Source organism: Chelonus insularis, unplaced genomic scaffold, assembly GCF_013357705.1.
Source record: "Chelonus insularis isolate UGA/USDA-ARS -01 unplaced genomic scaffold, ASM1335770v1 contig_24_pilon, whole genome shotgun sequence".
Lineage (NCBI taxonomy): Eukaryota > Metazoa > Arthropoda > Insecta > Hymenoptera > Braconidae > Chelonus > Chelonus insularis.
Genome location: NW_023276446.1, coordinates 1,154,253 through 1,176,707, shown reverse-complemented (window position 1 = coordinate 1,176,707; position 22,455 = coordinate 1,154,253). Strand labels below are relative to the sequence as shown.

At 30.6% G+C, this 22,455-nt stretch overlaps 2 protein-coding genes across 10 annotated transcripts in view; one reads left to right on the top strand and one right to left on the bottom strand.

Annotated features, from left to right (window-relative positions):
• The window catches only part of LOC118064703 (lachesin-like), a 98,707-nt gene that overhangs the window by 48,365 nt on the left and 27,887 nt on the right, over positions 1-22,455 (top strand). The window lies entirely within an intron of this gene.
• On the bottom strand, positions 17,349-20,692 carry LOC118064704 (alpha-(1,3)-fucosyltransferase C-like). 3 transcript variants are annotated; one of them, XM_035079501.1, is made up of 4 exons: positions 19,592-20,692; positions 18,539-18,833; positions 17,820-18,185; positions 17,349-17,750 (listed from the first exon to the last, which is right to left on the bottom strand). In XM_035079501.1, exons 1-3 carry the CDS (start codon positions 20,181-20,183, stop codon positions 17,837-17,839), a joined length of 1,236 nt encoding a protein of 411 aa, XP_034935392.1. In that variant the 5' UTR covers positions 20,184-20,692; the 3' UTR covers positions 17,349-17,750; positions 17,820-17,836. The 3 variants fall into 3 exon arrangements, with proteins under 3 accessions (XP_034935392.1, XP_034935391.1, XP_034935390.1); XM_035079500.1 differs by having other exon boundaries at positions 17,829-18,185; XM_035079499.1 differs by having other exon boundaries at positions 17,349-18,185.

Genomic DNA, 22,455 nt, shown 5'->3' with positions numbered 1-22,455 from the left:
ATTTATGTATCAGCATTTAATCTCATTGATGACATAAAAATATGCGAAATGATAAAAAAAATGGAAAAATGCCCATTAAGCTCAGAAATAAAAAATTTATTAGTATGTGTAGTAAATAGTTAAAAGCTTGAAAGGAAATTTATTTTTATTTAGACTGTTAATTTTGTTATTATTTGAGATTAAGTATCTTTAATTATTCCAGTACAAGGATCTCTATAGGAATTAAAGGTTTAAGGGATTATATATAGACTTGATTACATGTATCTTGTAGTAGTCAGGCTCACCAAAATGAATCTCTGTATTCAGTGGCTGAAACGTCTCGCGCGGAGAATCCTGAAGCTCCATAAATTCACTGAAGTATCAAGCCATAAATTGAAAATGCCGAGCGACGCTCGGTTGCTCTGGGCAACTACCGATTTTACTCCGTGGCCACAACGTTGATGCGTTTTAACCATAAAACAAAAATAAATAAATGAAAAAGAAAATAAAGAAACAAAGGCAATGTGTTATCAGCTGGAAAACGAATGCAATTCAGATTCAGCTGGAAAATTTTTTTTCTACACCATATTCCTTGTTTTGATTCATTTTTCATTCGTCACCAGAAACTGTCAATACTTTTATACCAAATTGACAATAGTGAAATGTTTAGGTGAAACTACTCTGAGAATTCAACATTTAATTCAAGTAATACTCACTTGAAAATAATTCAATCAATTCTGATTATCGCTATTAAATTGATTGAAAAGTGAAATTAAAAGTAACTGATATGGATGCTTAGTTTAACGAGTCGACGCTTTGTTTCTCGCTATTCCTTTTGATGGTTAGATGAGAAACGAGCTATCGGACAAAGACCATTTTGTCTATGTAAAGATATAGAAAGAAGAAAAGAACATTGTAAAGGCACCTTTGAGGCCTTGGATTCTATTCTCTGGAGATGAGAAAAGAAAGTTGAAATTCACTTCTGTTTTGCTGTTTTCATCATGTCTATCTCAAGTATTTGTTGTTTTTTTTTTTCGCCACTCTTTCTAAATTCTCTATTAAACAAATTTTTTTACTCATCAACTGGAGAGGAACTGTATAAATAAGCAAAAATCATTTCTGATTATTCGGTGGAATTTAATATTTCATATTGGTCAAAAGTGTATAAAAGAATAGCTAATTAATTTTAATCACATTTTTGCTTTTGATTACGAATTATGTCATTAAAAAGTAGTACATTTTATTACAATCAGTTTTCAGAGTTTATCTCCGTTCAAAAATCCCTTGGCACAACTTTAATTAATTTTATCACATTTAAATTTATAAAGATATTTGTGTAATCTCTTTCCCGTTTTAATAAGATTTAAATTTCATTATAACATCAGCAATAATAGCATAGACGGAATTTTTTATTGCGAGTCTATGCTTAATTTGATTAAAATCTGAATCCAAGAGGGAGATGAGTAAAAGCAAAGGGTAAAACTGAGGTACACGACAAAAACATCAAGACAAGAGACTCTCCTTGATAGACGTCATTTACATTAAAAATATCATATTAATTGTATCCTTAATTTACATTCTCACAGTAAATAAAGAAAGCATTTGTCTCGTGTTTATCAAGCTCATCAATATGTATTCAACTTATTAATAATTACTTAATAGAAATTTTAACATATCATTTTTAACAATAATTAAATACCTAAATTTAATGGGTAGTTGAGTTAAATCAAGACATCCATTTACAAGAAAGTAAATTTAATTGAAACATAAAAAAGATATTGATCAACATAGAAGAACATACTACAAGACCTCTAAATGAGGATAACTGCAATAAAAAAATTGATTGCAAAATTTAGACAATTTGTTCAGCTTTTGTCTAATAAAATCTGAAACGGTGAATTTTATTTCTTACCTTGATGAAAACTTGACTTTTATAGTCGAAAAAAAAAATTCTTCGAACCACATATATGTACATTAAATTGATTACTCCTATCTGTAGAATTTTTAAATCATTAGAATAAGTTTGAAAAATTCCTCTTAAATGCAATAAATGGAAATAAATAAGAAATTAGATATGTATCGTCGTGAATTAATTACCTTAATGAAATTTTTATCATCAGCTGTGTGAATTGGTTAAACAATTATTCCATCGCTAGATTGCAAAGCTTTTTAGCAAATTAGTTGAAGTCATTAATTATTGAACACGTCCGATAACTTCTAAAATGGTCTTCTCCCACTTTGGGAGCCATGACACTTTGATATACTTCTCCAAGACTGCGAGATTCAGAGTAAAGCTTCAGAACGAACCGCGGTATATGTATACTTTTGTACTTTCCCCTCGGCTCTCCATCAACTTCTCTGGGGAGTACGATTCTGAACTTACGCTAATTCCCCACAGAAGTTTCTCATTTCGTTTCGGCTTGCATGCGAGCCTGTGAGACTACATCTAATCCCCTCGCAATGCCATAGGATTTCAAGCTGATGCTAGAAGGGACGAACAACGAATATGCTGCGACACTTGGTATGCTTAAATACTTGGCTTGGCCCAGAAATTCCTACAGAAATATTTTATTTCTTCCTTAATTAATTTTCTTCGTTTTTTTTTCCACTCAAAATAATTTTTCCTTCTAATGTAACATAACTCTAGATTATCCCACCATCTAATTTTACAATGCAGTCAAAATTAGATGTCCAATAATCCTCAATAAAATGCATCATCTTCATGAAAAATTCAACGACACGTGCGGATATAGCAAAGTGGGAAAAACGGTAGTGATTGAGCGGCCACTGACTCCACGCGATTTCGTGCAGTAATATAGAAGGTTTGAGTGAAGTAAAGTTGTTGTGCCAACCCCAACTGTTTGCCGTTCAAGTGGCCTGTGCCAGGCAGCGCTTCATGTTGTCCCTCTGTTGTAATAAACTACCGTAAAGGATCAATGGTTCTCAACTTTTGGTATTTACTTTTTTATTTGATACCACATCTCATAAGATCTGATACCTTACACTCTGTCAAGAATCATCTGTAGAGTCATTCGAGTATTTTGTGAACTCAAATAAAGAAAATTCATTATAAGGTAGTGCAATTTCTTTCTTTATTCTTCAAAATAAAAAATCATGAAAAATTTAGTGCCTCAACTTCGAAGCCAAAATAAGCACTTAACTTGACTTAGAGATGTATATTATTATGGAAGCTAATAAATATTCTTCAAAAATCCTTTCTCATCGTCAGCAGTGTTCTATAAAAACGCATATGTGCATTAAACTTCTAGATGTTATTCAAGACAGAGGAGCAAGTTTGAAAGAGAAACAGCTGAGAAATAGCAGATTCCGACGACAAAACTTTGTATAACTCATCGCTTTGCATACAGAGAGATATGAATCTTGTCATTTCAATATTTATTTTCATTACCCTCATTCTGTATAAAGAGTGAATATTTCATTTTTCATCCGAGTCCGATTTTATGTAAACCAAAAAATAACTTTGTCAGAGATTGTAGTAATAATCGTACCAGTCACGACTTGGAACCTTGTTAAATAAATTCCTCATTATCTCTTGATCTCAAAGCTAAGATTACGAGAAATGGAATTTATTAATCGCTTCAATCTTTCTTTAATATTCCAACATAATATATATTTATAGTTTTTTTACTTTCTCGAAAATTAATGCTTTAAATGTTAATTTATCATTTTTATGTGTTATATTATTTGACAAAATACACGACAGTTTTCTTATCTGACTTGTGTCTCTCGAGAAATACTTTGACAGATGCGTGATGTAAATAACATGAATTCATACCTTATTCAGCATATTTTTCATCAAAAAAGAATGAAAAATATTGAGAAACAGGTTGGCAAATGTATATAGATGAAAATTTTGTTCATCAAAGAGATGATTTTTTAAACAAATTATTTGAATAAAATAAGAAATAAATTAAATTTTTTTTATCAAATCACACAGTTCTCTTCTTCATGTACTCGTATATAAAACGAATGCAGACGTGACTCAATTTTCTTCCACCGAAGAAAATTCGTTCATATCTCTCCTCCTCTCCGGTAACGTCCATCCATTTCTGGTAATATCCGGGCCGTGAAATTTGATCGAGTCCTTGATGTCAGCCAAGAGAATTCGGTAGGGCACTTTATGCAGACTCAAGTCTGAATGAAAAAATATATTACTCTGTATTTCATCTCAATAACGCAGCCCTTTGTTTACGCATCGAAAAATTTTATGAATCTTAATTCAAGAGATGGATCATGAGACAAAGCTTAATTAAAAATTCATCATCATCTCAGCAATTCTTGGAATACTCTTGTATTATTTTCTTTAACGAGTTTCTACCGTAAAAAGTCGCCAAGTAATGAAAAAGTATTTATTCTTTACTCCAAATCAATAATACATATTTATTGAACTGCTATTTTTTCGTTACAAGAATTTTTACCGAGTTTCATATTAGCCTTGACAACACACCATGATTGAAGTAATATTACAAAGGAAGTTCAACCAGTATAAAGTTGGATATAAATTTAATAAAAATTCTCGTTGTTTTGCATTTCATTACAGTAATATACCGCTCTCTTATGCATGAAAGAATTTTATAAATTATTTTTGAAAATGTGAGTTATTATATTGAAATTCAAAGTAACCAAAATATTTAATTTTTTTTTTTATTCAAACTTATCATTAAAACTACTCACTATCCTATTGATAGTCTCAGCATTCTATATTTATTAAGTTTCATAAAATATCCCCGACGGAGAACAGATGTATTTTCCATTTTCTCCATTGCAAGTTGGTTGGCACAGAAGAGCATCGTGGGAAATGGAGAGCATGGAAAATAAATAACTATGGTGGTGGGTAAAGAGTAAAAGGAATGATGAAATGAACGTGGATCGGTTAGAGTGGCTGAGTAACAGAAGAAGGGTGATGGAAAGGTTATGAGAGAAAAAAGATGTTGGAAGACACGAAAAAACTTCAATGTCACCAATAGGTTTTACTTCCTTTGGCATGTAAGTCTCTTTTTTTTTTTTTTTATAAAGAAAATCAAAGTAAATAAAGGCAGAAAAGCTTATGGGAAATGTTATTTTAGAAAGCACACATGCATATGGGAAGAAAGTTTGTATTATCTGGATAACACATCATAAAAGAGGGAGAAAACTAACAACAAGTCGAACAATATAGGCAGCCTTGGGAGTAAAGTTTCACAGCTTGGACGAACCATCTAGCTCTAAACTCTATTTCCTCTTCTCTTCCTGCCCTTTGGTAGTCGTGCACTCACGTTCTAACAAGGATTTGTACGCTTTTAGCAGTAATCCTGTCATCTTGCCTCTTTGTCTAATGTTCTCTCTTTAGCCCCAACTATTCTATCTCATCCGAAATCCGTTGGCTGACCAAGTGAGTCTCCCAAGTGAATGAGAGATGGACGCACGAGTGCTCACGTAGAACTCGCGGATTAGCAAAACCTCCCTCGAATTAAATTTTAATTAAATTTAACCTTCCCCATGGATTTCAACAAGGTTGGATTTTCAGAAGAGCTTTTCTTTTTTATTACTTCGTCACTCATATTTTTTCTCTCTCGCTGATGTGCTTTTACCCCTCATTTCAACCCCTTCTGCGTGATAATGTCTTCTTTTGTAGGCTTTCGTCACTTTTGCTCTCGTTCAACAAAAATCTGTTCTCTATCTAGAACCCCTCCGGTCTTTACTCCCTTTTTTCTCTCCGCTTTTTCATGTTCCCTCGTTCAGTAAATTTTAACAGAAAAGGCCAATTTCATATCCCTACAATGATATTTTACACAGAGGTGTAAGAAAATAATTTTTGCGTATCAATTTATGGAAAGTAAAACAAAGAAAATTGAAAATTAATTTCAGCTATCGTTAATTATTAAATTTAATTGAAAGATTAAAATAAAATATTTTAATGCTATCATGTAGCATTTGGAAAACCTAATATTTCACTTGGAATTTTATAAAAATTTTTTCATTACTCACAATGACTTGTACTCTCATTAAAGACATATTTAACGAGCACAATGTCAGATGCCTTATCGCTATCAATTTTTTTTATCGTTTGAGAAAAATATTATAGGCGAGGAGAAAGCGAAGAAAGGCTGAGTATTGTGTTAGCCAGGATGATGATTCTTGATGAGCGGTATCCGTTTCCGGCACGTCGAACAAAGCCTCGTTCCAACCGGAAGCACCACAACATCGTTACCCCGACGTAAAACTTCCGAGTATACGAGACGACCCTTAAGCTTCAAGACAAGTGCCAGAGGACGCTTGGAACTTCACCAAATCAATGCTTTTATTGCATTCAATCGATTGTCATGACACATTTTCACATTCACCATACGTTTCAACTATTCCATTCATTTTTGTCTATTTTGTTTTCATCACCAAAGTGCTGTATAATTTCCGATAAAATGTGATTACTCATCTATTGCTACATTATTGCCGTTGATTTCATTTCATTCTCAATATTACTTCTCCCTTTTTTTTTTGTTAATAAATTCAATGTATTTACCAACAGATAGTAGTTCTCGCGTACTCCACTGTCTGTCATTCAAATGAGAATTTATGTTGTAGAAACAACATCACGAAATCCTCTGCTTGAAATGTTAGATAACGTCTTCAGGGATTTGAGATAAATTGTAGACTGTGGTTATTCTTCCAGGTCGGGAAATATTTTGTTAAAATAAACATCTTTAGAGTTTCTCTACGACAGTTAATTTTACGTAAATTTTGTCTTCAGTAAAGTCGAAACGTTCTTTTAGAATTACTTAACTAAACTATGCAGTATTAAAAAATTTTATTCTCATTTCAAAGGCTATCACGATCTATCAATTATTCCAGCACTGTCTGAATATTATGAATAATATTCTAATGACATTTAAATTTATTTAGATATGAACTGGGTTGTTAAACAGAAAAATAATTTACTACTAAAGAACCGATCAAAGTCGAGCTGAATACAAGAAAAAAGGAAGGAAAAGGACAATTTAAACTTTTAACCAGTTTTAGTTGAAAAAAAAAAATGTTATTATCCCATTAGTTTCACCAAAAAATAGCTCCAAGTTTTTCTCATGATTTTATTAGGAGTACAATGAAGTTATTTCATAATTAAAGAGTACTTGAACGTAACTTTGATAAGATTCGATATTAAAGAAAATCGAAAATGACAAGAGGTTTCTTGAGCTACATAATAAAGCATAATAATCATAGCGAATGTAAATTAATCCTGACTTTAATCATCTTAAACTCATTCAATCTACTTATCGATATTCTGTCAGATTTATAATCGTCATCTATTCACGCTAGTTATGCTGCTCTGTGTTACTTGTCTGATAGTAGTCTAGATGGCAATAAATATCTTGATTCTTTCGAAAGATGCATTAAAATGATTTAACATGTGATACATTGATAAAACTATGCTCTTGGATCAAAAATAATTTTAATAATAATACTTGTACAACACATAACATAAACGAAGACAAGATAAGAATAGAATAGATCCAGAATGATGACAGAAATGCCATGATTCTATATTCATCTGTCATCATTCTGTTCTTATCCTGTCTTCATTTGTGCTATGTTGTACTAGTATGATTGCTTTGTTTAGGAATATTATGATCATAAATGGAATTATTCTTCATCCAAGAATATGATTTTGTTAATTTTTTTTTTTGATATTATAAATAGCTCTTATACAAAATTCAATGATATTATGATCAATCAATTGATTGAATTGATAATAATTGTGGTGTCGATATCTATTGATATTATAATTGGGATATATAAATGATGACAAATCCTAATAACATGACATCAAATTGATGACTTAAAGTGAGTGAATGAGAAGTATCTGTAAAATTTTGGTGATTCGTCTAGATAATTACTAATGCGCAGATAATGATATTGTATTATGAATGGAATATTAGATTCGGCATTGATACGAATTAGCTATGCCTTTGGTCGTTTTCACTAAATTCCAATGAAACCTAGTATGTGCTTCTCATATTACCGTGCAAGTAATTAACTGCAAACTATTATTACTGACTCTCAACGGACATTCTCTCTAATGATCTTTGTGAAATTCTCTCCATAACCGTGTTATTAATTGCTGTAGAATTACATCAATATGAATAACTTCAACATTGATGGAATAACTATCATAATTAATCAAAAATATCATCCAAGATGACTGTTTAACTTGAGAGAGATATTTATATGTGAAAAACAGAAAATCACTCGAAAATAAAATGGTCACTATACAGAAACATAGACCTTTACTGTTGAAATACGATATGGAGGCACACAGGTTGTGATCGTTCAGGAAAGTGTTTCTTCTTTTCTCCTAGTTGGAATAGTAGTAAAAGAAACAGCTCGATGTAGGAACTAAATTGAAAGTATAAATTACAGATAAGAGATGCCCCATGACCCTTTCCAACTTAAAGGGAATGACACTAAAACTCAAATTCTAAGAAAAAAGCTTTCGTACGATTATGTTTGGCGCGTGACCTTCTTACCGATCGCATTTGACCATTTCTCTCATTTTTTTTCCTCTTTATGTTCGATTCATATCGGGTATTCTTTAATAAAAAGCTTCTCTAAACGCTCCGGATATCAAAGAGGGTACTTGATCTTGTATGATATTCTGACCACGACTTCATGTCGAAATAAGTGGAAATTTTATCGAAAACTGCGAAGATTGACACCGTTCCAGTCTCAATTATTTTATGAATTATTATTCATTTATCTTAATCATTTTTTTACTGACTTTTATTTGATAAATTAGTGAGAACATTTATTAAATTACACGAATAAGAGAAAAATGAATTTATTAAAAACTGTAAAGAAGAATTTAGCCTTTGCAGTAATTAACATTACTCTGTTTATTTATTTTATTTTGTTGGTCAAACTTGGTACTTGATAACCCTGCTCGTAGAGTTGCAAAGTCTGCTGCCTCAAAAAGACTCCCAGAGGTCTTCTTGTTGCGAGACTGAAACTTTTCGCAACGGCACGCGTTTTGAACACCATGAGAATATTAAATTTTAGCTTGGTGCATAAATTAAAGAGATAGGACCCTACAACTACTCTGAGAAAGTCTACATGCTCCGTCCCAAAAGAACTTTATCAAATTATTCAACGAATTATAATGAAAAATATCCTTTTAAAAATAAATGTTACCGTTAATTTCAATTATTATCACTAAAAACAATCAACATTTTCTTGAAATACAGCAGATTATCTGAAATGAGTGAATTCATTTTTCTCCAACCATTTACATTGCTCTTATTTTTAATTTTAATTTTTTTTTCCATCACTGTACTTTAGTTTAATACAAAAATCGTCTTTGGAGCTTTTCAGCTTGACAATTCACGAGCAAATTGTTATAGGATATTTGAAAAAAAGGAATTAATGGAACGATTATTCGACAAAAAAATTTATAAATTGAAAAAATTTAAAAAAAATATTTGATCTTTTTGTCATCATAAGTTGGAAAGTTATCATCTTAAAATTATTGCATCGCTTGATAATTAACTCTAAAATGATAGTCTGAAAGAAAAAAATAAATTTGATAACCGATGGAAAGCATTATAGAGAATAATTTTCATCTTGGATACTAAATCTCAACGGAACATAAAAGTATTCTCAATTTGCATTTTAGAATATTTTTAATCCACCTATATAACTAGTCTTCCTTCTTCTTAATACCTTTCTTTATTCGTTTCATTATTTAGTCACTTTTTATTTTTATTCTCAGCAAGTCTACTTGGCTTCGTACAACCAATTCATCATCTCAAACTCATTCACACTTTCTCAGTTGCCTTATCCACGGTGTGGTGGTTAGAGACTTGGTATCTGGAAACTGCAACTTGAGACGACCAAAATTACGGTGCTTAATCAAATTCATAGAAAATTTATATGCATAGATACGTGTTAATTAAAACATAATTAGGCATCTTAAAGTAATTAATAATAAGTTTAAGAAAAATTCATAACTATATTTAAGGAGAAAATATTTACGATAATAACCAAGACTATACATCTTATCTTCTATACGGTCTAATGAAGAAATTGCCAGCCTAAAAGTTGTGGCTTTTTCTTTTTTTCTCTCCTGTCTCTAAGTTACTTTCTCAAATATTCATGTTTTTATTACAACCACCACGGGACTGAGCAATATAAACCGTCTCATGCAGCAGATCTCAGCGGAATAAAATGTCTTAATTTGCATTTTTAAACAGACCCCCATTTTTAATCTAGCTCTGAGCTTTTCACCACACTTTCTTCTTTTTTTTCTTCTTCTTCAAGCGTTTTTTCGCACCATGTCGACACTATGGTCCTACTTAGTCGGCACAGACATGTAACTATATACATATTCTTACTTTTACTTACTTCAACTACCAATTTATTACCACCTATTTATTTTCCCTTTTCTTTTACCTACTCACAACTTTAAGATATTATTCTTCACCTTAAACACTCATTATTTTAATGTCAGAATTTTCCATGGAACACACAATTTAAAAAGATAAAAAATGATATCTGCTTGAAATGTAAGCTGTTGGATTTTATTTGATATCTTTTTCCGCTTTTGTAAAAAGAATTAAACAAAAAAGGAAATAATAAAAGTTGGTGGAAAAAAAAATTTTGTAATTTCAAGAACAATGGTCAACAATATCCGTTATCATAACTCTTTTAATGATCCATATTCTGAGTTCTCCTCTTCATTCTCCATGTCCTCTACAAAGTCTCTTTAATAATCAAAATGGTTCATTTATTTTCCATATAATTTTATATTCTTCATTCGAGAGTTGAATGAAATTACAAACCTCATATTTTTTACCTTCAACATTCTTGTATAGAAAGAAAAACTTTTAATAATGTCCGTTTTTACGCTTTTCCACATATCATCAAAAAATTATTTCCTTACAGACTGGCATTCATTTCTTTTTGGAGATTATTTCAGTCTGTCATAGAAAGTGTTATAATAATGATGATAATTATAAATGTATTATACGTTATATGTAATGATAATATCGTTGGAATTTACATCTATTTAATGTTCAATTAATTAAATTACACAGTGGTGAATTACATAAAATCCTAAGGGGAAAATAAAAGTTTGTATTACGAGTGATCTAGTGCACTATTGAAACAAGAGCTTTTTGCCTGGAAAACGTGCTTTTCGCGTCAACGAATTTCACTCTCATGTTTGAAATACTGGACGAAAAGTTTAAATAACTCAGTCTCGAAAAGTCATTACAACTAATTCAAATGTCGTTTACCAAATGTTTTGTCATGAAAATAATCAAAGATAAATTTAACCATCAGAATGGAGTTTCAAAAGCTACATATTGAGGACAAATTTTATTTATTTTTAAAAACTTTTCAATTCTGTTGAATTTGATTATAGGTTCACACTAACACTGACTTGATGAAAATATCACAATTTATTTCATCCGTGAGTGACATAAAGTAAGACAAACTCAATGAATTTTTTTATGTAATGTTTGTCATTAAACACTATAAATAGTGAACCTATAAATGAACATTAAAAAAGAGGGTTATAAAAGTGTTGATATGTCTAAATAATAAATAAACAATGGTATTACATAATTCATATAGGCAGAAAAATGTTAATTCAAATTTATAAATGAAACGAAAACTGAGTGGAGAAGAATGCGAGGAAAAGCATGAATATTATTCATCTCTGGGAAACTCACTTTTCATCTTTTATGATTTCATAACTGACACGTTACGTCAATTTGCATTTTTTCAAGAGAACGACAATGATGATTGTGTTGGTGCGCTTATCCCAGTAAAAACCGCAGATAGCACCTGAGCTGCAGGATGATGTTTGAACGCATTTGAATATCAGGAAATGAAGCCTCTTGTCCCTAGAGGAGAAGCAAGAATGGTATTGCGAGACGAGAGGGAAGAGTGAAGAAAGAGAGCATCGAAGTGCTATTTGAATAATACTTTGCATTTAAATGCCCAGCCCGATAAAAGAAACCATCGGGCCACTTGAAATATCCTATTACGCGCTATTATCTTTGAGCAGACAGATTCAAGTCTTTTGCATCTTCGACACTGCGCGCTACGATTTTTCCTTTTTCAACAGATTACTCCCCGTGTCTCCGTACTCTCCTGAGTAAACCTATCCAACCGTATAAATCTTCAATAACCATCACATTTTTTCCGCCATTTGCGGTCTCTATTTTTCCTTCAGTATTTTTTTCTATCATAAAGCAGAGATTTTTCTCTTTTATAATACCCAACACTGAATTTTCTTCTTTATTGCTAACATTTTCTTTTAATAACAATCCTTTTTACATTGTTTTATTGAAACTGATTTAGTTTAGTTTCAAGCATCAACTGAAATCTATCTACATCATAACAATTATAAATTTTATTCAATAAAATTTTTTAATTATTTTCGATGCATGAACAGAAAAAAAAATTCCAACTATTTTATGTTTCATCGAATTTAGAAATTTTCCATTTAATAACAAATGAAAAATAAAATAAATGATTTTTTAAACAAAAATAATAAAATAACATTCAATGTTTTGTACTTCTATGAAATTCGAATTTTCTTTAAAATTAAATATCTATCTATTGTTTATTAAAAACATCACTTTTATAAATAAAAATTATTACTCTTTTGTATTATTTTACAAGAAATTATGTATTAATAAGTTCCTTTTCAAAACAATAAATTAAAACAATTTACTCATTTAAATAATTAAAAAATTTTATTGTTAAAAACTATGAATAATAATGTATTTTAAAAATGTCTGTTTAAACTTTAAATCACAATTTTATTTTTATAAAATGAAAAATGCTTAATAAAATATCTATAAAATTTTACTACTTTATAAAACGACTTGGAGAGCTGGCTCTTCTATTAGAAAATGACAGATAACGATAAAAATTTGAATGATATTGTTGCAGAAGCTGACACAATAAATCGAAGAATTTCGAATATTTTTCCATCATTTTTATTAAAATACAAAAAAACAATTGCTAATAAAGACTATATCAAATAAAATAATATAACATGGATGCAGTTATTTTATATAAAAAAAATATAGTTGTTGTGGCATATAACTCAAACGTGAGTAGAAAACCTTAGAAATCACAATACAAAACTTCGATCCCGTCAACATTAGTTTTCGAGACGTAGACTAGAGTGAAATTCAATTTGGCATTCTGCGGCGTTGAATTTTTGCTGTTAGCTATACCTACTGAGTAAGATAACCTATGGATGTCATACAAGTAGTATATCTTTTTCACATAAAAATTTTATTCAATACTTAAACGTCAATAATTTTGTCAAAACTTCCTCGCACATCACTTTAATATTTTTTTTAAATTTCGATTCACTTAAATAATATATTCAGCTTTGATTTTATAAAAATATTTTCAAAAGCTCCATTGCTGCGTAAAATAATATCGATAAATATTATCTCTCTAGTTGGGTATTTGTTAAAAAAATTCCTGAAATAAGGAATAAAGAAGATATATCATGAATAGCAGACTGAAGTGTCTCTTTGAGTTTGTCTAGATATCGAGTATGCCCTTTTTTGTATTCCTGTACTCGTCAGAAAGTTGTAAAAGCAATAGCGAGCGTATATATGCACTGAAAAGAATTCTCTCATGTCTTCTGATATGTCGATTTGTGCAAATGTGTATTGAAAGAGTGACGACCAGATGCACACGACATATCCGCCTGAATGTGGGTGGTTAAATAAAATGTAATATGTATGCATACTACTTTCAGTCGTATCAGATACTATTTATACAAGTTATGATTTTTTTTTTAACGGCCCACTTATTCAAATCAAAAAGTCTTGAGTCGATAATAGGTGTTTGAGTTATTTACAATCTCCTATACATTTTGTTTTATAATAAAGTTTTGCTTTTACTAAGTATCCAACATTTTTCTTTTATATACCATGAAAAAAAAAAAAACAAAATCAAATTTGGTGTATTTACAATAACATAAAGACTGTGCTTTGATGTGATTTATTTTGACAATTCAAACTTGTCGTTTATTCCCAGATGAATTGAGTAAATTTACGTGCAGTATCAGATAAGTTTTAATCAAAGTTGATTCCCCAATGAACAAACTTGATTTGATATTTATTGTCATCAGTTTCATTCAAAACTTGACTGTCTCTCATATATATTGACTTTTTATGAGTTAAATTATTAAAGTAAACTCATGTTATTCTAATAGACAGATGAAAAAAAGCACAAGTTTCTATCCAAAGTGTTCTAGAGAAAAATTCAGGATTGAACAGCTGGAAAAGAGACACTAGAACATGGAACTAAAAATAAACTAAAAGCTTGAGTGGGGGATGATCCAACACTCGATCGAGACCTGAATCTGAAAGTCCGAGTAGATCGATCGGATAAAGCTAAGCAGGCTGCATTGAAGGGAATATAGTGCTTGGTTTGTTTCCGCAAAATCACTCAAGGACAGTGTCCAGTCGTATCCACACTTGGCTATTGGATGCAGCTGTCGGAAGTTGCCGTGAATAGACTGGAAGTCCGCAAGGATGACGCTTACTTGCTGGAGCATCGAGTGGGCAAAAGCTACACTAGAACTTGATCGGTGGCAGATGCTTCCTTTATCGATTTTCCACCTGCTCGAGCAATGAAAAAGAAGAAAGAACTTATTAGATTCCATAACTCTGTGGATTACAACTTTCTTCTCTTTATTACACTCCATTTACACCTTAAATGCTCTAAATAAAAGACATTATTTTATGCATTTTAATCTACATTTCTATAATTCAATATCCAACTTTAAACGATACTTGATGACATATATTTTGACACGTCTGATGCCATTAATCTTCATTGACATATGCTAGTGAAAAAAATAAAATCTTGAAAACTTGAATCAATCGTTAAATATTGAGCAAACAGTATAAGCCAAGTTTAATACAGAAAATTGAAAAACATGGATTTAATAAAATGTATGAACAGGGTACATAAATTTATCTTAAGTAAAGATTGACTTTGGTAAAAATGGAACTTAATATACAAGGTAATATTTAAGTTTACCGACTCACGGATCCATAGTTCTGGATCAGGATAAGTCCAAAGTGTTTGTCCAAAATACGAGAGTAAAGATGCTTAGGGAGTAACTTATTCCCAATCCAATTCAAGTAATGGAGTCTGAAACATTCCTCTCACACTCATCTCTTGGGTCTATGTCTCCCTACAAGAACGTGTATCACCCTGACCACACGACCAGCCCTGTAACTTGTCCAGCTACAACATTAGAGACATAAATAGTCGGTAGTTTAGTCAGTGGGGTATAGTTTTGGCAATTGATGCCATTACTATTCGCTTTTCACGCCGTACCAACTACCAATAAATTAGCACAATGAAAATATGCCATTTACTGGCAAAAGTACTTGGAGTGTATATTGATATGGGTTGTATACTGAAGCATTAATGCCAGAGGAAATAGAAAGGGAATGAAATTGCATTGGATCGTTGATTCACATTGAACTGTAGGCTGACCACAGTGGTTGGCAGTGCGGAACGACCGATAGCTGAAGAGGTTGTTCAGTCTTGCGTTAGTTTAACGCCCTATAAATCGCAGGTCAAAGTGCTAGCAAAGCTACACCAGCTTCCTAGTTGGGCACGTGCCTTCAGGGACTATCAGGTTCCTTCGCAGGTGCTACCTTCTAACCATCTCATTCATTATTTGCTTATCAGTCTGAAATAACTATGTTGCAAGCATAGTTATTAATGTGAACACAGCATGAACAGTGTCCAGAGTAAATTAGAACAAGCCAGAGAATATTGGTTTTCGAGACACTCGACAAGCTTTGGTGTACGTAAATTTATAGATGAGGTTGTTAGACTCTCGAGTGAAGGTTATTAATTGTTGATGCTGTTGAGTTGAGTTCTATATAAATTATGTTAGCCTATTTCATTTCAATCGATCGTTGTTGCTTTAGTTTATGAATTGTTTAATCTTTTCACTTCATTATAAACTATAACATTCACTAACTTTCCATATTTTGGAAACATTTCATTAATTAAGCTTCAGATCAGTCGAGTTATTATCGATGTTGAATACCAACAGGTCATTCTCAATAATAACTACTCTTTTCTAAATGACTAAATCAACAAAAAAATTTCTTTTATTTTTATTATTCCAATAAATCTACAAAACATTGTGTATTGGATTAATAATCATTTGGTATGAATTCATGACACATCAAAGAACCGATTAAGATAATGATACTATTTTATTGTTTCATTAAATGGAATATAAAAATTTAGTTACAGCTATAAAGATTGTCGTAAAAAGTTTGGAAATGAAAAAGTTAACGTGTAAAATGATGATAGAGCAAAGGTTGATAGAATATTGAAAGAAATGAGCACTGAACAGTAAATAATAGTGCTATAAAATCTTGTACAAAAATGGAATTATTACTTTTACAAGATTGTACACAGTAGAAAACACAAAATGATGATCATAGAGGCGTCACGCATACCAGAAAAGAAAAGCTTTTCCCATGACTTTGAGATTCGCTGACCCGTTTAATGCTTTGGCTTCGTCGTTTTATCCATTTTCCAGAATCGCGTCGAGGCACGGAGAGCAGGAGAGAATGAACAGAAGAAAATTTGAAAAAAGAGTGGAGGAAAAAAAAGGTTGGTTTTATTGAAATCTCTTCCTGCTTCCGCACTGTATAAACTCTCTAAGAGACATTTTTATCTGTCAGATAAATTTCTCAGGGGCTCTACGACTCGCTTCTTTTATCCTACTTTCGTTCAAACCCTTATACAGACCATACGGCAATACGAATACTCAGCCAACTATTCTTACACTCAGCGAAAAATTATTGGCAAGATATGAAAAACTTTCAAGTTATTGCTGATAAACTGAACGAATTTTATCCTCTACTCAATTCACGGTATCGCGATGCAATATCTTATCAACGAGCTACGTGAAATTGAGCTAAAAGATCTACTTGTCAAAATAGTTGCACTCTCATTCCTTTTCTTGATGCTGTGAAGGAATATTTAAAATATTCAACACGATTCAGTAGCATTATAAATAACTTTCAGAAATTGTTGAGAAAATTTACTAAAAGCAACATTGACAATTATCCAGTAAATATAGTAAATAAAGCAGTGATTGAATGTGCAAATTTAACCGAAAGATAATATTTGTTTTGTATCGTAGCTAACTTAGTTCACTAATAGAAGAAAAATATTAGATAAGAGAAAAAGATTAAATTTGAAGTTTTCTAATATTACGTAAGAAACAAAAAACTGCAAAGTATTGTAATATTTTTTAATAAATTTTAAAATATCGTAATCTTTATTTGCTTGATTATTGTTATAATGGATATATTATGAAAAAAGGAAACGAGTGTTGAATTATTTTGGGAAGCGTATCATTATAAAACAAAGATGAAGCTGTTTAAGCATCGGCAATATTACATTACTCATTTTAAAAATAGAAATATTTTATTAGAAAATTAAGACTCCATTAATGATTCAACTTTTAATGGCAACAAAAAGTAAAATTTACAAATTGATAAGAGATGAAGATTATTCATGGATTTGTGATGATTAATTTTTTATTTTTGATGTTCTGATGTCCATCGGTTTTATTATTTACAGTACATGGAAGGACTGATTGACTTGTATAAAAATAAATGTTTTGTATATTTTTGGAGCCAAATAGAAATATTTCATATAATGAATCAAACATTCTTGTAATACTGCTGTAACTAACATGAGCATCAGTAATTTTAGCTGAAAGATTTTTATAAAATTATGAAAATAATGAAAAAAATTACTTTGATTACATTATAAGTTAGTTTAAGGCTGATTTGGTCAAATATGGCAGGAAATTTAACTTTTCTTGTAAAGGGCATTTATTATATTTGTACCAACTGGATAATGGATCATATGTTTTTGGTTTATGGTCTTCTAAAAGATAGCGACACAATTGGCAAATGGTGAATTTGAGAGGAGAAGATGGAGCTTCATATTGGTGCTTCCACTCAAAATATTTGGCATACTCTTTTGGTTCTTTGGTCAACTTCTTCAAGTACTTAGCCAAGAGTAGTGGACTTTCAAAATCCATTGTATTTATATAAGAGTCTGGAGGCGCAAATAGACTATAATTAGCACCTCCATATACTACTGGAACAACGTAATGCCTGTACAAAAAGTATCATTTATTTATTTCACAGAAAATAATTAATTTTTTATAAAAGGTGAAAGTGGAGGAAGGAAGTTATTGTACTACGAAAGGTTCAAGATCTAACTGAAGTAATACAAGTGTTGTGTTGTGACCTGGAACTAAACAATAAGTGAGGTCAACAGCTACACGTAATAGTTGCGTGTTTTCTAGACCGGATCTCTGGGAATAGACTATCATGTGCGGTTTAAATTGTGTACGTGACTCACCCATTTGTTCATTAACAATTTAAATCGTATAGTGTAATATTAATAAAAAATTATTTTTATAATTACTATAGCATCAAAAAAATATTAAATATAAGATAATTACTTGAGTGCATTATAAAGTTTTTCCGTAACATAATCTTGACAGAGGCTATTTTCGAAAGACAAGTAGAAGAAGTAGTTGGGCTCAATAACAGTCTTGAAGCAATCTTGATCCCTTTTACAAGATTTTTGTCCACAAAAACCATATATATCAACATCTATATATTTTTCTAATTCATCAACATACTTTTCACGACCACTCATTGAATTACAGTTGCTCACAAACCATACAGCGGTTTTTTTTTTCTTCCTTATTAATTGCGTAACATTCGATGACGGTATTGCCTTCATTGTATTTCCTATAGACAAATTTATTATTCATTAGTAAAAATGCTTCATCCATGTAGTGGTATATCTTTAATTGCCAACTTCCTTCTTTAGGTTAAAGAAAAATGATTAAAAGTAGTGACTTGGAAAATTTAATTTTCTACAAAAGGAAAATGAGGTTATATGTATATTATAAAAAGAATTTTTATTACACATAGTAACTAAACGATTATGCAATCATACGAATTACTAAAGATATTTATCTACAACTGATCAATATTTTCTCAGAATAGAAAGGTGATATACATCTCTAATATCAATATAATGATTTTTAAATTCTTGTTTATGTCTTTTAGATTGATGAGATTCAAGTAAGATAAAAGTTTTTAATTTTATAAATGAATTCGACATAGTTAGATAGTATTTAGTATTTGCATAAAAAATGAACGGACGTCATTAGAACTGCGTAGTGAATTTAGTTGGCATAATTCTATATTTTGATTGTACACAAGAAGCCTCTGAAAGACCGCCAGACGACGTGTAAACGTAATGTACACATGTTGTCTGGCAGAGGCGTATCTACAAGCCATTTATTATATCTTTCGGGCATTGTTCCAATAAATGTACTTGAAATATCAATAAGTAGAAGGCTTGTAGTGATGATCTAATGATTTTTGAATCAATTAAAACTTGAATTAATCAACAGCATCTTACGAGAATTAATAAGCATTTAATCGGCATGTATGTTGCATATAAGTAAGCTCGAGGCTTATGTTAAAGTCTTATTCACCTGTTGCACTGCTCGTCTTCCCAACAGTAGTCTGATGCAGTGGCCAGAGAATTTCGCCCGTTGCTTTCTCTCGAATTAGAGAATAAGGCCAAACAATATCGCTATCAAGTCTATAAGTCATTGTAAGGTTAAAATAATTCTCAAAAAAAGGATAAGGTAATGGACGATTGACGGGACTTTCCAAGTTTGTAAAAATATATCGTTGGTGAGGCCGTCGTTTTTTTGGTAAATCTCCTATATCCAATTCATTACCATGAAATAAAATTGCATCAAAATTTTCAACATTCGCTGCATATCGATTGTGAGTTGCATAACAACTGCCTTTAGGTATATTTGGACAGTTTTCAAAAACATCACCACGTCCGAAATAGAATGTTTCATCTCCAAACATTGTATTCCAAAATAATACTAATTTTGTTGAGTCGTTGAGACCTTGAGGTAGAGGTGTTTTGTTGTCTATTCCGAAGAACAATCTTCCTGATCTCCATGATTCTGAATTTAAATCAAAGTAAATTGATAATAAATAGAGACTACCAATTGCAAAAAGGCTCATTAGCAGCCAAAATCTTTTTATTCGATTGCATAGTTGCATTTTGTGAAATCATTTGTTTAATATTCTTTAATTTCACTTAACACTTCAATCAAAACAATTCCATTTAAAAATAAGTCAACTATTTTTTAGAAATAATATAAGTACTGTTGGATATATCTTTTACACATATAAAATTTGTTTGTTTACAAAATAATTGCGCTGTTCCCAAGTGAAAGTAACAATTGCGAGGACGCTAGATGAATGAGGTGTATCTTTAGCTCGACTACTAGCACTAGAAGCTTTAGGTTTTGGTATAGTATGAATATAGTATAGTATGGCGGTATTGGCATGACGATTTGTTATTCTTCTCCCCACTTTTCTAATTACTTTATCCACATTTTCTTTTCTATTAACATTCTTTTTTTTTTTTTTAATATAAATATAATCTTTTATTTTATTTTATAAAACTTAAATAATATATTCATGTAATGGAAAACAATTTTATTTTTTTCAATCACTTGTTTATGATTTGCATGAGAAAAATATCATGTGAAACGACTACACATGAGCAACAGCCAACAACAAACTGACTAGGTGAACGCTACAATATTGATCCATTATTCGCGAAGTGGCGCCCTCGATTTGAATCACAAACGAATTCTAAAATGACGCGCGCAGATTTCTACTTTAATTTGCACTTTTGTTTTTGCAAATTTATCATATATGTATATCTACTCGATTTTATATTTTAATACTTAACACTTGATTAAACGCAATTGAAATTGATTGGATCCAATGACCTGAAGTTTCAAGTTTCATCGAATCAGTAGAAATATTTCTTATTTTAATATTTATATATTTCAATTTAAAATAATAAAAATGTGAGGTGCGGTTGAAAAAAAAGCAACGTTTAAAAAAGAGACCTTGAGAAATTTCTATTATTATTTTCCAATTATCGTACATTAAAACTAAGAATTGTTAACTGGGTCTCAACTAAGGACAGACACATTCATCTGTATTTTATGAATGTTTCTTCATTCTCAACAATTTGTTAGTTGCACAGATTAATAACTCTAATCTAGTCCAGTTGGGAGTTAACACAAGACCCAGTAGTATAGTGAGAGAGAGAGAGAGATCTCCATGCCATGTGTCAGAAACTATGCGCATCTGTGTTGTTATTCCATGTGGAATTGTTGTGTAATATATACATGTACACATACATATATAAATTGCCTCATAGCACTCGTTATATTAAGATAATTACCGTGAGATAATCATCGCAGGTGATTCATAGAAAAATTATTATTCAAAAACTGTCAGTATGAAAATATTATAAAATTATTTAATCTTGGATCACTGTATTGATTCAGATCCATAATTGAATTCGTTTCGAATTATAAACTTCAAGGCTAATTTCAATATATTGATATTTATTGATAAGAAGTAATAAAAATTTGAAAAAATATTAGAAAAAAATATGATATCAGTTAAAATGTCTTCTATTTTCGAATTTGATACATATAAGAAAATAAATATTAGTTAGTTTTAAACAGTTTAAATAAAAGTACAAGGCAGATATGAGTCAGGTTAAGTTAATAATGACGATAAAGTGTGAACCTCAAGTATATTTCATTTATCATAACGTTTGGCTTATCTTTTTAAACTTATGTTATTTTCAAATTTTTTTGACGTAAGATGTACTGTACAGAAATTATTTTGTCTTTAAAAATACGAACAAAAATATTGCTACAATTTAATCCAAGATACTAAAACATAAATAGAAGGAGAACGATGAGGAAGAAAAAATAGAAAAAGTATCTTAAAGCATTGAACTTAAGAATCCTTACTTTGTTTTTTACAAATTATTTCCGCTATCCAATAAATTTCGATTGAAGCAGAATCTAGAATACTCTAATCTCTTTTTACGATTGAGTTGATTCTTAAACTGTATTTTTTTGCTTCTTGTATGAATCCATAAAAAATATAAAACAGATAAAATGTTACTCAGTAAGGCAGTTAGAACTTCTAATAGTCGATGTCTCTAAAAATAAACTCATCATCTGGTGACATAAAATATTGTACACACATTATAATTATTATCTTATCTCCAAAAATTCACTTACCTATTTTATAATCTTCTCACATATTTAATTTAACCATCAAATATTTTTTCAAAACCGATCTTCCATTTTCAAACTTGATAAATATATTATTAACATTACATTGAAAATTAGACAAGTTAAAGTTATTGTGTTAATTGGCTTTAATTCCGAACTTCTGTTTAAGTGAGCATCTCAACAGAGCTCTTCGTTTACTCTCGAACAATCGCGAG